Source organism: Rhinopithecus bieti, unplaced genomic scaffold, assembly GCF_001698545.2.
Source record: "Rhinopithecus bieti isolate Rb0 unplaced genomic scaffold, ASM169854v2 scaffold_15361, whole genome shotgun sequence".
Taxonomy (NCBI): Eukaryota; Metazoa; Chordata; class Mammalia; order Primates; family Cercopithecidae; genus Rhinopithecus; species Rhinopithecus bieti.
The window spans coordinates 101,576-117,864 of NW_016808140.1; the positions used below are offsets into that span (position 1 = coordinate 101,576).

Sequence of the window (16,289 nt, forward strand, 5' to 3'; positions counted from 1 at the left end):
GAGTCCAAGTGATCTCATTGTTCAGTTCCCACCTATGAGTGAGAACATGCGGTGTTTGGTTTTCTGTTCTTGTGATAGTTTGCTAAGAATGATGGTTTCCAGCTGCATCCATGTCCCTACAAAGGACGCAAACTCATCCTTTTTTATGGCTGCATAGTATTCCATGGTGTATATGTGCCACATTTTCTTAATCCAGTCTGTCACAGATGGACATTTGAAGTGCTTTTGTTTGTTTGTTTTAGAGAAGGAGCCTCACAATGTTGCCCAGGCTGATCTTGAACCCCTGGTTTCAAGTGATCTGCCTCTCTTTAGGCTCCTAAGTAGCTGGGACTACAGGCACATGTCACTGCCACTGCTCCCAGGTTTGCTTTTTAATATAATTTCACAATTTGTTTGTGTTGTCATATTTTCTTAATAGCCATCCAGTTTCAAAATCATGGGAAATTTATCCCACATTTCCTGGGTAATTTTCTTCTCAAAGACAACCCTAAGTCCAAGTTTACACTCCCGTCAAATATTTTAATAACAGAGCTCCCATTAGTTAGGATAGACTAACTCATTATCAATCACAAGCTTTATTTTTACCTTTAATTTTTTTTATTGATTCAGGGATACAAGTGCAGTTTTGTTGCCAGGGTATTTGTGTAGTGGTGAAGTCTGCAACCAGTCTCTCCAGGAAGCATACTTCCAGTTGGTGTTATAAATATATAGATGAAGCTTTATAAAATGATCAATTTTCTGTTCCTTTCTTACAAAGGTTATGCTTCAAATATTCTTCAGTGCTTTAGAAGGCTCCCAAATTACAAGCTAATTTTAAAATGAAACAAGTATGTTCAAAATGTCACATTTCCTCTGCCTTCATTTCTTTCACCTCCATACCTATCTATTACAATCATATCAATATTGCAAGGCTTAGTTGAAATTCATTAACTATAATACCTTCCCAGATCCCTGCCTCCTCTCTTCTAAAAGGTAGGTATAATCACTCCTTCCTCTAAATTCCTGTAATACTTGGTGGTTCTCTTATGTTATCCATCATAGTCTGTCTTGTTGGTATAAGTTAAGTGGGTACTTGTTTGTCTCACATTTATGTTTGGGAGCTCCTGAAAGTCAAGGTGTATATCGTACTTATAAATTTCCCATATTGCTCAATACCCTGACATGTAATTATTAAAGGTGTAATATTTGTTGAGTAAGTGGAGGAATAAAGGAGGGAATCAATGGGTTTTTGTGATTAACTAAAATCTTGGGATACTATGTACCCATATATCACCTCTTCACAAGAAGAAAAAGCATTCAAAAGCCTAGTTCATATGATAATTGAAAAGAGAGCAGAAAAGCCATATGCCAAACTAAGAGGAAAAAGAAGTGGTAGCTACAAAATATTCTTTGTGTTTCATTATCCCATGTCCATAAACTTGAAAAAAAAGTATTCTAACATCATAATGTTAATGCAATAAGTTATCATAAATATTGTTAATATTTTGCAGGTTTTTACATATATTTTACTCATATTATCTCCAGACAGCCCATGAAATAAGCAGCATAGATTATTAACTATGACCTTCATTTTACAGTTGAGGAAACATGTTCAGGAGGGCTGTCATGCCCAAGTTCATTCAGCTAAGTTGCAAATCAGAATTGGAACCCAAATCTGTCTGACTGTAAGTCCTGTATGGTATATCATACCTCATAACTGTCCCTCAAACTCCAAAAAGATGCATAGTGTTTACTTTGTTTCACCCCAGCAATGGGAATGGTTTTTGCACACTCTTCTACTCTGTCATTAGTCTGCCCATGCCTCCCACACACTGTGCACATGACTGCAAGACAGGAAATAGAATTAAAAGTGAGATTTGTGACCATGGAATGAAAACAAACAAACAGCAACAAACCTGGCAGGCCTAGTCACAAACTAAGCCCATCAATACTGTATGCTAACTCACTGAGTCAATGAGCTGAGTGACTACTGAAGATCCAGTGGGATTGTTAATATTTTATCTAAATTTGCATGTAATTGACACCTTTGTCCTTTTCTAAATCATGATTCTTACCTTTATAACAGAGGTACCAGCTCTGGAGAGTGGACTGTGAATCTGTGCTGCAGCAGCCATGTTGGCAATAGTATTGAGATGGTTCATCTGATTCATTGCCATGGCAACTGATGCAGGAGGTAAGCTGACTGGAAGTAGGGGATGAGGCATCATCATAAATGGCAGATCCAGTCCTAAAAGAGACAGTGCATATTAAACTTGTTACATTATGATTATCTGAAATAGTTTGTCAAAAAGTATCTGAATTCATTCTTAGTTTTCTTATAAAAAACAATTTTATTATATCCTAGTGTCTCCTTGTGCCATTAATAGCACCTGTGGTATTTTATATTGTTTAATCATTTTAAAATATTTCTGTATCCACGTTTAATTNTAAGAACTTTCTTCTTAATCATTATAACTGTTTTGTAACATCATAACAATAATGCATTGATGTGTTGATAGTTGACAGCTTTATAATTTCTTTAAGAGACTTAACAGAGGTGCTGGTAAGGCAGGATGTAGATTCTCTAAGCTTCAGAACTATAGAAGAAAACAGACTTGGAGTATGTTATACCCTTTTAGATATAAATCTCTAAAATGAATGCTTATATTAATAGCTTTAATTTAAAGTCTTTGTCAATAAATAATAACTCCCTTATCAAAATATCAACCTATTTTCCAGTTTAATAAGAAATACTTAATGACAAATATTGTTGAGTCATTTCAGGAATTTCTTTTTTTTTCTTATGCAACTCGAAATAATTTTCACACATTTGAAATATCTGAAAGAATATCTCTCAATTATTATCCACATTCAACTTCTGGTAGCCACCGGTATGCCATCATGTAAAAGGTAATGTTGAAATCATTGTCTACTTATCCCTTAATAGGCTGAAATTTGTAGGAGGAAAGGAGTTTGAGCAGAGTCTACTAAAATTTAGTCTAGCTTTATGGATGTGAACGTGACTGTGAGCAAATCATAGCACTTATTATAAACAATTACCTCTAGAGTAATCTTGCCTGATTTTGGACAGAAGCCCAGAAATCAGTAGTCTTTAATAGATGTTCTAAAACATCCCTGCCTGTAATTTTTCTAAATTATCGCAGACTACAGAAACTCTATGGTGGACAGCATTTACGTTGATTCTGCGCACAAGTATTAAGTATTAATAATGTCCTTTTTTTTCTCTTGGTAATTGCTTCACATTTCCTTGCTTCCCTTATCACAACAGAAAAAGAACATCAGCGAATCTATAGAAAGTATATGAAAAAGCTCCCTAAACCTCATTCCTCAAACCAAAGTGGCAGTAATAAAAACACTCAAAACACATATATTTTTAGGACAAAGATTTTCTTGCATTCTATGGCTTCATTTTCTTAACAGTGCGTTTCACAGAGTAGTTTTTAATTTTAATAAAGTCCAATTTCAATGGGAGCTAGAAGGAAGAAGCAGTGTTAAATTATTTGAGGTCCATCTCCTGATTTCACTTATCATGGTTGATCTAAAACTGTTAACAAGAAAGTACAAAGGCAGCACAAGCAGTGGAATACCTTTCCAGGTAGGTAAGGTCTCATATAACACTCAAGTGATCATAACAATGAAAGCAATTCCTTAATAAAGAAAACATTAGCCACCAGTGTTTCTGATAAAGACAGTCACAAAATGCACTGTTACCAGAATTACACAAGGATAAAACCTAACCTAGAAACTTAAATTCTGTGTGGAACTCAGGAAAGGAAACATTCTCTGTACTCCCTATCTGACTCCATATCCCAGAGTCAGAAACTATTTTAAACTTTTCTCCTATCCGTGTTCACTTATGGCTCACTATCTCTAAATCCTTTTTAGGAACAACCTTCTAAACCAAACTTTCGAGCTCTGAAATATTTTTGTTGCCATTATTAATTTATCAATGAAGGCTCAAAACAACTCTTACAATATTGAATTCAAAGTGGCCTTTTCCACTCACTTGTGATTATTTTACTTTTAATAGTTAAAATTTTATTATAAGTTGACAAATTACAATTGTATATACTTATGGAATACCAAGTGATCCTATTATATATTATATATGTGTACACACACATATATACACATATATATATACACACACACAATGTGGGTAACTAAATAAAGCTAATTAATATATCCATCGCCTCAAACACTTGTCATTCTGGAGAACATTATGCTAAGCAAAATAAGCCAGGCACAGAAAGACAAATGCTTTGTAATCTCATTTGTATGTGCAACTCACTCCCTTTAAAACTAGAAGCATATTTTCAGTTAGCCTTCTAAAATTACTTAGGTACATATGCATTTTTATCATATAGTTTATGCTATAATGATATTTTATAATATATATTAAACTAATCACTGTTTATCTTTCTCCTGAAACCTTCACATTATGTTCAACATAATAACGACAATCAATGACCTAAGTAGGTTTCTATATAAGGCTATCATTTACTGCAAGCCCAAGGTAATTATACACTTCAGTCCTTCCTTGTGTACACTGCTTCAGTCACAAATTGATCAAACTTAGATGAAAAGTAGCCATCAGTGCTCCTATTTACTATTCAAATGCTCAGATAAGCTTTTGTTCAACTTACAGTTCCCTTAACAGTGTAATAATATTTCCTCATTCTCCAGAGATTTTCAGTATCACCTAGGCACCATCTGGCGATAATAAGAAATATACCTACTTAAAGTCCAATTGAAATGCAAACTAAATGCAAACTACAAAAAGAATTTAACAGCCCATTGGCAGTTTTAAAATCTAATTCATCAAACACTTCAAATGACCATGAAAGGCTTAAAACTCATATTTTGAAATCATGACCTGCAATAACTGTCAATTGACTGTAATGCCCTAGACTTTACCCCAAGCTAGTACTTACATTACAGGCCAATTTAACAGTGACCACACATGAGTTCTCCATGCAAAGCATATGCAAATACTGAATTATGAAAGTCAAACTTCTTCTGAAACTGAACACATGTAATTAAAAACCATCAGTAGTACAGATTGCCACACCTGCAATCTGGCTCACTTAGTCACATGCTAGATATACAGGTAGCCTTTTAATAGCATGATAATAAAGACAAATCTTTTTAAAAAATCTCCAAAATGGGTTATTTCTTTTCCTATTGACTTCACAGACATTATGCAAGTTACTATAAGAATAATTCTTTTTTTAATTTAAATTTTATTATTTATTTATTTATTTTTTAAAATATGACAGATTCTCGCTCTGTCATCCAGGCTGGAGTACAGTGGCATGATCTCGGCTCACTGCAACCTCTGCCTCCCGGGCTCAAGCGATTCTCCTGCCTCAGCCTCCCAAGTAGCTGGCATTACAGGCATGTGCCATCACGCCCAGCTAATTTTTGTATTTTTAGTACAGATGGAGTTTCACCATGTTGGCCAAGCTGGTCTCGAACTCCTGACCTCGAGTGATCTGCCCACCTCGGTCTCACAAAGTGCTGGGATTACAGCAGTGAGCCACCGAGCCGGGCCTGTAAGAATAATTTCTAATGCATCTTGGTATTTCAGCAACTCCTACAATTCTTATATAAGTGCATAGCACCACCTCCTTCTAGCTATGAAATGTACAAACTTTAGTAATCCTCTGTCTATCTAAATCTCACATTGATTTGATTTCTAAGTCACGTTGACTTCTGTAATATTTTGTCATTTCTACGGTGACTACCAGGCATTAATCCCTTGATAGAAGTACCCTATCTTCCCAGTCTGTCTTCCTGTGGTTTTCATTTGCCTATCCACTCCCTTTTAAGACTTCCAGTGACCACTTACTGCTACCAGAATAAAATACAAGCATTTTTATTTAATCCAAAATTACCTTTCTGGTTGTAATGTTTCATTATATTCCTCTCTGTATGCTGTACTCTAGCCCCACTGGACTATCTACATCTACAGTTTGAATTCATGTTAGCCTTCACTCATGTTAATGCTTCTCTCTGGAATCTGCCTTCCTAACCCATTGATTTGCCTATGTAAATACTCCTTCCCTTTAAAAAATAAATAGACTAGTTTTAGAGCAGTCTTAGATTAATAAAACACATTAGCAGAAGTTACAGAGAATTTCCTTATGCCTCCACTCTGCCATCACACAGTTGGTCCTCATATTAATATCGTGTAAGAATCTGTTGTATCTCTACATTTGAAAAATCAATATTGATGTATTAACCACATTCCATAGTTTATAGCAGAGGTCACTTGTTTTATCCCTCCCCCCAACCTCTGGCAATCACTGATCTTTTTAGGCTCTATAGATTTGCCTTTACCCGAATGCTATCTAGTTAGAATCACACACTATTTAGCCTTTTCAGACTGATTTGTTTCATTTAGCAATTTGCACTTAAGATTCACCCAAGTCTTTTCAAGGCTTGATAGCTCATTTGTATTTATTGCTAAATATGTTTCCATAGTACATATATACCACAGTTGGTTTATGCATTCAACTATTAAGGCATATCTTGGTTGTTTCTAATTTTTAGCAATTATGAATAAAGTTACTGTAAACTTTGGTGTATAGGTTTTTGTGTGGACTTAAGTTCTTCATTGATTTGTGTAAATATAGGACTATGTTTACTTTAGTTTAAAAAATGCCCAAAATGTCTTCCAAAGTCATTATAGTATTTTGCATTTCCATGAACAACAAACGGAAAGTTCCTGTTGCTCCAAATATTTGTGAGCAATTGAAGTTGACAATTTTGGATGTTAACTATTTCCACAGGTGTTTATGGGTATCTCCTAGTCGTTTTAATTTGCAATTCCCTAGTGACATATTATATGCAACATGTTTTCATCTGCTTATTATCCGTCTGTGTCTTAATTAATGAGATGTCTGTTTAGGTCTTTTGTCCACTTTTTAATGTGGTTGCTTATTTCTTATTGTTGAGATTAAAATTTCTTTGTGTATCTATCAGTCCTTTATCATATATGAGTTGTTCAAAGACTTTTCCTATTCTTTTGTTTGTCTTTTCATTCTCTTAACAGTGGGCTTCATGGAACGGCTTTTAAGTTTAATGAAATCCAACTTATTAGTTTATTTTAAGGTTTATGGTCTTGATATTGTATCTAAAACCTCATTGCCAAACCCAAGATTACCCAGCTTTTCTCTGATGTTATCTTCTAATAGATTCAGAGTTTTGCAATTGCAATTTACATTTAGGCCTATGATGCTCTTGAGTTAATTTTTGTAAAGAACGATGGCCTGTGTCTAGGTTCATTCTTTGCATGTGATATCCCAGTTGTTCCACTGTAATTCGTAGAAAAATGCTATGATCTTTCTATTGAATTGCCTTTGCTCCTCCATCAAATACCAATTGACTATATTTGTATGGATCTATTTCTAGGCTCTCTATTCTGTTCTGTTAACATTAATCTATTTGTCAGTTCTTTTGCCAAAATCACACTATCACGAATACTGTAACTTTATAGTAAATAATGAAGTATGGTAGTGTCAGTCCACTACATTTTTTGTTGTTGTTCAATACTTTCCTGGCTATTTTGGTTCTTTTAATTTCCATATAAATGTTGGAATCACTATGTGAGTATACACAAAACAACTTCCTTGGATTTTGATTGGGAATATATTAAATCTATAGATCAAGTTGGAAAGAACTGCTGTTCTAACGATATCAAGTCTTCCTATCCATGAACATAGGATACCTCTCCATTTATTTATATATTCCTGGATTTTTTCATCAGAGTTCTGTAGTAGTCATTCTAATAATCACATATATATATATATATATGGCTATGTTTATACTTAAGTACTTCAATTATTGCTGCTAATTTAAACAATTTTGTGTTTTTATTTGTATAAATTTAAGAGGTACAAGTGCAGTTTTGTTACATGGATACATTGTGTAGTGGTGAAGTCTAGGCTTCCACTTATAAGTTTTTGACTTTCTGTTTCAGAGTTATTTCACTTAAGATGTGTTTTTAACTTCAAATTGCAACTGTTCATTGTTGGTATACAAGAAAGCAGTTGACTTTTTACATTAATTTTGCATCCTGCAACCTTACTGTAATCTCTTATTAGCTCTATGAGACTTTTTTGTAAAATCTTTTTAAATTTTACACAGATAATCATGTCATCTTTGAACCAATACAATTTTTTCTTCCCTAATTTGTATAAATTTTGTTTCATTTTCTTGTCATTTTTCACTATCTAAGGCCTCCAGTACAATGATGAATAGAAGTGATAAGAGGGAACATCCTTCCCTTATTTTCAAACTTAGGGGAAAAGTACCTAGTGTCTCACCATTGAGTAAGATGTCAGCAGTAGGTTTTTATGGATGTTCTTTAACAAGTTGAGGAAGTTCCCCTCGATTCCTATTTTTTTCCTAAGAGTTTTATTATGAATGTGTATTGTATTTTCTCAAAACTTTTCTGCATCTACTTTTAGTATCATATTATTTTTATTCTCTAGCCTATTGATGTTACAGATTACATCAATTGATTTTCCAATGTTGAGCTACCTTTACATACGTGGAATAAATTCCACTTGGTAGTGGTGTGCAATTTTTGTTTTGTTTTGTTTTGTTTTTTTGAGACGGAGTCTCACTCTGTCACCAGGCTGGAGTGCAGTGGTGCAATCTCAGCTCATTGCAACCTCCATCTCCCTGGTTCAAGCGATTCTCCTGCTTCAGCCTCCCTAGTAGCTGAGACTACAGGCACACACCACTGCACATAGCTAATTTTTGTACTTTTAGTAGAGACGGGCTTTCACCATGTTGGCCAGGATGGTCTTGATCTTTTGAACTCGTGATTCGCCTGCCTCAGCCTCCCAAAGTGCTGGGATTACAGGCATTGGCCAACGTGCCCGGCCGGTGTGTAATTTTTCCTATACATCGTTAACTTTAATGTACTATTCTGTTTTCAGGATTTTTGCATTATGTTCATCAGAGACACTGGTCTGTAGTTTCCCTTTCCTACATTGTCTGTCTCTGATATTTTGGTATTTGGTTAATTTTGATCTCATAGAATGAGGTAGAAAGTATTCCCTCTGCTTTTATCTTCTGGAAGGGATTGCAGATAATTGGTATATTTTCTTCTTTAAATGTTTGGTAGACTTTACCTTTGAACCCATTTGAACATGGTGCTTTCTGTTGTGGAAGGGTTTTAATTATAGATTCTATTTCTGTAATAAGTATAGGCCTTTTCAGATTATCTGTTACTTCTTGTGTGAGTATTGGTAGATTGTAGCTTACAAAAAATTGGCTAATTTCTTCCACGTTATCAAATTTGTGGTTTGTCTCACAAGATCTGATAGTTTCATAAGGAGAAACCCCTTTACTTGGTTCTCATTCTCTCTCTTACCACTGCCATGTAAGAAGTGCCTTTCACCTTCCACCATGATTGTGAGGCCTCCCTTACCACGTGGAAGTGTAAGTCTATTAAATCTCCCTCTTTTGTAAATTGCCCAGCCTTGGGTATGTCTTTATCAGCAGCGTGAAAATGGACTAATCCATGGTCTATCTTAGAGAATGTGCCACGTGCTGATGAGAAGAATGTAAATTCTGCATATATTGGATAAAGTGTTCTGTAAATACTTTTAGGTTGGTTTGTTCTAGCATTCAGTTTAAGTCCTTGTTGGCTTTCTGCTTTGATGCTATGTCTAGTTCTGTCAGTGGAGTGTTGAAGACACTCACTATGGTTGTGCTACTGTCTACCTCTTTTCCTAGGTCTAGTAGTAACTGTTTTATTAATCTGGGAGTTTCAGAGTTAGGTGCAGGTATATTTAGGAATGTAATATCTTCTTGTTGGATGTATCCTTTTATCAATATATTAATATAATGACCTTCTTTGTCTTTTCTTCACTGCTTTTGCTTTACAGTCTGTTTTACCTGATATAAGAATTGCTCCTCCTGCTCATGTGGCTTTTATTATTTGAACAGACCATTATGTGTTAGATCAACTAAGAATTTTTATAAATTGGTCTGGCACAGTGGCTCACGCCTGTATTCCCAGCACTCTGGGAGGCCAAGACAGGCAGGTATCTTGAGCCCAGAAATTCAAGACCAGCCTAGGCAGCGTGGCAAAACCCTGTTTCTACTAAAAAATACAAAGGTTAGCTGGGAGTGGTGGCACATGCCTGTAGTCCCAGCTACTGGGGGGTGGAGGGGGTTAGGAGAGAGGATCTCCTGAGCCTGGGAGGTCAAGGCTGCAGTGAGCCGTAATCACACCACTGCACTCCAGCCTGGGTGACAGAGTGAGACCCTGTAAAAAAAACAAACTAATAAAACAAAAAGAAGAAATTAAAAACATTAATTTATCTTTCTTTCTTCGTGAAGAGTTTTCAATGTTTCTTGAGATGCAGTTCTACTGGTATGGTAACAAATTACCTCAATTTTGTTTGAGAAAGTTTTATTTTCCTTCACTTTTAAAGGGAAATTTTCCTGGACACAGAACTCTAGGTTTGTGGGGTTTTAAATATATATTTTAAATTCTTGTGGGTGGATAGTAAGGGTATACATTTATGGTGTTTTCTTTTCAACACTCTAAATATTTCATTCCACTCTCTTGCTATTTGCCTGGTTTCTAAAGAGAAGTCCAGTGTAATTATTATCTTTGTTTCTGTGTGAAAAAAAAGTTTTTTTCTCTGTCTTCTTTCAAGATTTTCTTTTTGTCATTGGTTTTCTGCAGTTGGAATATGATATGGGTATTTGTAGATTTTGGTATTTATCCTACTTACTGTTTGCTGAATGATTTGTGATTTGGTGTTTCTCATTAATTTTGGAAAACTCTCAGTCGTTGTTATTTCAAATATGTCCTCTGTTCTTTTATCTTTTTCTTCTCTTTGTCACACAGTTCTTAGATAGTCCATTCTGGTATTTTATTTCTGTCATCATTTCTCTTTTTTCAGCTTGGGAAGTATGTGTTGAAATATCTTCAAGCTTACTGATTCTTTCCTTGACTCTGTGTATTCTATCGATGATTTCATATAAGATATTCTTCATTTTATTGGAGTTCTTTCTTTTATTCCTAGCATTTTCTTTTGATTTTTTCTCAGGGTTTCTGCCTCACTGATTAACTATCCCATGTGTTCTGTATGATGTTCGTGTTTTCCATTCTCTTAGTATATTAGTTGTTTTTTTTTTTTTTAATTCTCAGTCTGATGATTCTAAAATATCAGCTATGTCTGAATTTAGTTCTGTTGTTTGCTCTGTCTCTTCAAATTGTGTTTTTTGATTTTGTTTATGTTTGCATTTTCTTTTTCGTTTAAAGCCAGAAATGATGTAGTAGGAGAGACTGAAGTAAATGGGCCTTTGGTGATAGGTTTTATGCTGATCTGGCTGGGAGTTAGGCTATCGTAAATGCTTGCTTTAGCTGTGACATTAGTGTCTAAATTTTCCTCTAGTCTTGTTTCTGTCCTTCCTAGTTTTGCTTCTCCCTAGAGAACCTGTCATAACTAGGGTCTGAAAATTGCAGTTATTTAAGCTGTAATCCCCCTTTGTTATACAGGAGCACTACTGTGGGGATATTTAAATGTGAGAGAAGAAACATTCTATAATCTTATGATTAGGTCTTAGTCCCTTAGTGAGGCTGTATCCTTGGGCTGTGACTTTCACAAGTAATTTTTAACTCCCATAAGTCCTTAGGTGAGACAGAAGGCTTAAGACTGCTGGAACTGTACTGTTCTTTTCCCCTCACATAAAAGTTAGAGAGGGTTGGAGGTTAGTATATCCCTTTCCCCAGGTCAGTTAGGCTCTAGCAAAACCAAGTAGTTTAAGCTCTGGTAAAATAGTTTTCTTTGAGGACGGGCCTTCAGGAGAACAGAGTACTATGAGCATATTTCAAAGTTGTTACTTTTCCTTTCCCCCTGCTAGAAACATGAGGGGAATGTTCTCATATCTTCACCCTGAGAATCTGGTAGGGCTCCTAGAAATAAAACTCATGAAAGTGTAGGGGCCTCATAAACCAGGGCCCCCACGTGTTTTTGTCTCTTGAGCTAGATCTACAGCAAGTCTCCTGCAATTACTTATCTTTTAAATGCTTCCACCAGGATGTAGCTGTGGCTTCTTCTCCTTATGAGCTGTGCTGCCTTTCTCTCTAGTTTCCAGCATGGTGGGGCTCTGTGATCTCAATCTCTGATGGCTTTAATAAGAGTTGGTGATTCTCAGATTGTTTATCTTTTTTCTAGTTGCAAAGATGGGAGTAATGACTTCCAAGCTCTTTATACGTCAGACTAGAGGCCAAAGTCTTCTAAATTACTCTCATTATAACCTGAATCTACCTTAATCAGTCCTTTTTTAACTTTTCATATCATAATATTTATAACTTTTCTGGCATTCATTTCATTTGCTTTTGCTTAACATTTCATTTTGTATGGGACATTTTATGCTTGAGATTATAACCACTTTAAAGTAACACACCATAACCTATTTTTGTATGCTTAATAGCTGACCAATTTCACTAAGATTTGGAACATTATATTAAAATGTCTCAGAATTCCTCTGTTGCCTTAATCCCAAGGTAGAATGGGAGAATAAAAGTGTCAGGGAAGAGAGTAATGAAACCCTATCCTGGATTATCCATTCATAAGAAAAGTAAGATATATACAAAAGTAATATACACAAGATTTGCTTTGCTGCAGAAAGACTTGTGAGTCTTTGAAGTCCCTAAAACATCATCTAAACCTGTGTTTGTATACATTAGCTATAGTGCGATTGCTAAGTAATAATACTACTTGTGATATATCTAGTACTTACTATATGCAATTCACTGTTAACATATCTTACTTTATTATTCTGAGACCTCACAGCAACCTTAAGTGGGTGTATTTTTATCCACAGTCTATATAGTTGTGGATATTAAGACTTGGAAAGGTTAGGTGACTTCTCCAACATCTAACAATAATGTCGAATTCAAAACATGTGGCCGGGTGTGTTGTTAGCTGCGGCTCCAAACCGTGTAATCTCAGCCCTTTTGGGAGGCCAAGGCGGGCCGATCACCTGAGGTCAGGGAGTTCAAGACCAGCCTGGGCAGCATGGTGAAACCATCTTTACTAAAATACAAAAAAAAAAAAAAAAAAAAAAAAAAAAAACTTAGCTGGCTTGTGGTGGCAGGTGCCTGTAATCCCAGCTACTTGGGGGCTGGAGCAGATAAAATTGTTTTGAACCCGCGGAGGCGGGAGGTTGCAATGAGCCAAGATCGCCTCCATTGCCCACTCCAGCCTGGGCAACAAGAGCAAAACTCCATTATAAAAAGAGAAAAAAAAAAAAAAAAAGAATTCAAAACATGTGGGATTCAAACACAAGTTTATGTGACTTTAGCCAACATTCTTAATGACTATACTACATAGCCTCCCATGTACCTCTACTCTATGTACCTCCACCTTCCACGTACCTCCCATGTGCCCTTATATGTACTTAAGATTTAACCATTTAATATCAGAAGGGGGGGGGGTAAAGAGGGAAAATGAGTCCCTCTTTACCTCCCCTTCCGATACTAAATCGGTAAACCTTATTGAAGAAAAATAGACTAAGCCCTGCCAGCCAAAGTTTTCTAGTAGGTCTTGGATAGTATTTTGCTCAACACACCCAGTTTTGGGAGGACGGTATACATACTATTGGTTAGCAGGTGGTTCTGCTGCAGTGGATTGAGGGTTGGAGCACCCCCAACGCCTGGCTGGCCAGCTAGGGCTGCATGAGCAATTCCATGTTGGGGTCCAGGTGCCGCAAATGGAGACTGCATCTTATCCTTATCCCAGGAGGATTCACTTCCACCTGAAAAATATTCATATAAACAGATTTCAATTTGACAACTTTCCATAAGAAGGCTTTTTAAAATTCCATTTTAGAGCTGCAATCATGAATACCACCTCTTAGAAAATTGTTATTGAACACAGTTAACTCATTTTTATGACAGTTTCAAAAACTTTCAATAGTCTAGAGATGTAAGCTGCCTTTGGGAAGGCTAAATCATTCTCAATAATAGTATAGGCACTCTTGACTTGTTGGTATTCTCAACAAATCTGGAATCATAATGAATAGCTTTTAGAAGCACTTACATGTTGGGGAACATTAATTGACTACCACTGCCTTGTATTCTAAACCTTTAACATACATATACTATATTTTAAAGGACTGTACTGATCACTGAAAAGAACGCACTCATTTGTAAGAGCATGATAACATGCAAAATACATGGTAAGAAACAGAATGATCTTTTCTTCTCAGGTCACTCAGAGAAGCAAATCTATTCATACACACTAGAGTTTTGTATCAAATAAGCTGGACAAAATAGGAAAAAATTGTTTTGAATTTGAAATTATACTTACCTTGATCCTTCAAGATAGAACGTGAGGTAAAGTGTGTATAAATGTAGATAAATCATGATCTACATTGACATAGCTATTTCATCTGGTATCTAACATACTATGGGGGATAGAATCATTGCTTAAAACCATGTGGAAAACAAACACAGAATAATTTCCAGGACATTCTTTCAGCATAATACTTTAAACAGGGGAGTAAAGAGTGGGATTCCAATCACTGCAGAAGCAGATAGTCTGGCTTTAGAAAACAAAAGGGTTGTGCAGGCAGCTCCATCTATTTGCTTGATGTGCTTCATTCATTCAGGGGTCAGTGGTTCCTCCTCCATTCCCATGCTGGGACTGCAACATTAGCACTCTACCTGGCTGACACCATCCCACTTACTGCCTAAAACTCTGACCCTGTTTGTGTGGGGTTTGGTCTTGGGACTCTTGGGAGCTCTGTAAAATATGTATATTTAATGATTTTTTTTAAAGGTAGAAAAATCAACATACTCATATCCACAACATTTAATATTGTGATTATTTTCACATCTTTGACTTCCCTCCCACACTTTGTTCATATGGATACCCATTTTTACATTATAAGCAGTCTGTCGTGTTGCTTCAGGTATCATATCTACAAAGTGCAATAACTATTAAACATTAGACTTCGTTTCCAATTGTCACTATTATAGTCTACATTATAACAAAAACATTCATTTAAATTATTTCCTCAGAATCAGTTAATTCCCTGAGTGGAATTTGAGTCAAAGGGGACAAAATTTTATACTTTTATTTCAAACACCACATTTGCAAAAGCAGTTTTGAGAGTTGTAAACTTTTCAGGGAAATGTCTTCAGGCCCAATTGGTATTCCTCCTCAAGATTTAAAATTTATCAAGCAAATTGCCTGCTAGAATCTCTGAAAGGATTGTTTAACCTTCCTCTCCAGTCATCCAGTCTTACCTCAGTTCTGAAGAGGAAGAACCTTATTCTAGTCCTCCTCTTCAGTACTCTTTCAGGCTCTTTTGTGGCCAAAGTTAACCTCTAATCCAAAAGTGAGAGTCTTGACTAGCCTCCAACTAGATGAGCTGAGATAAGGAAACACCAGATTCTAGAGCAGTATATGTAAAGATTGAAGGGTATCTGGTCCTGCTGATGTGGACGCAGATTTTCCAATCAAATGTGGGAAGAAATAAGCAGTTACTTGTTGGGGTCCTGCTATAAGCCATTCAGATAAGATGCATGAAACCTTCGTAGGTAGGAAATTTGGTTGAATTTAATAGACTGGTTTAATGGACCAAAAATCATTCCCTTGATCATGTTGAGGTGTGCTATGTTCATTGAAAACATGCAATACTTCAATGATTACCGCTTTTTCTCTCTTTTCATCCAGATGTTGGCTGTTGTACAGCATGTGCTTAAGAGCAGGGAGGTAATTTATGGTTTGGTGCATTGACATATTTTAGTGTTGACAAATTTGAAATTTCAATTAAAATCAATAAGACATTGTTATGCTGTAATGAGAGATGGTGGGGGAAGGGAGTATTTTAATAAGCTATGAAAGTAACCACTGCAACACTGATAATTCTTTATAGAAACATTAGGCCAATAAACATGATTAACACCAGAAAATGCAAAAATTTGAAAGATCAATTGCTGAGCAAAAACAGAAGCACTACATCATTTTAGCACTATGTTCAAGATAAGAATTAGCTTACCATTGCAGAACTGTAATTTATAAAATGAGTAAAATATTGACAAAGGAAGATATATTTAGAAGACATTAAATTATACCATATGATAATAATATAGTACTGCAGTATCACAGCAGCAACAGCAACACAGCAATATTGGAGTTGAGATTATATCAATATTTATTTTATAAATGTAAAACTGTTTAGTCTACATTTAATATTAAATGGTACATTAGGTAGTATTCTCATGGTTNTAGTCTACATTT

At 35.6% G+C, this 16,289-nt stretch overlaps 1 protein-coding gene across 1 annotated transcript in view; it reads right to left on the bottom strand.

Annotated features, from left to right (window-relative positions):
* DACH2 (dachshund family transcription factor 2) overlaps positions 1 to 14,962 on the bottom strand; it is a gene marked incomplete at its 3' end in the record, with an annotated part of 115,366 nt that extends 100,404 nt beyond the window's left edge. The window contains exons 1-3 of the mRNA XM_017885622.1: positions 14,917 to 14,962; positions 13,639 to 13,797; positions 2,055 to 2,227 (exon numbers count right to left, since the gene is read on the bottom strand). Coding sequence (XP_017741111.1) covers positions 2,055 to 2,227; positions 13,639 to 13,797; positions 14,917 to 14,962 — 378 coding nt within the window. The remainder of the gene's footprint in view (positions 1 to 2,054; positions 2,228 to 13,638; positions 13,798 to 14,916) is intronic.
* Between the last annotated feature and the right edge of the window lie 1,327 nt (positions 14,963 to 16,289).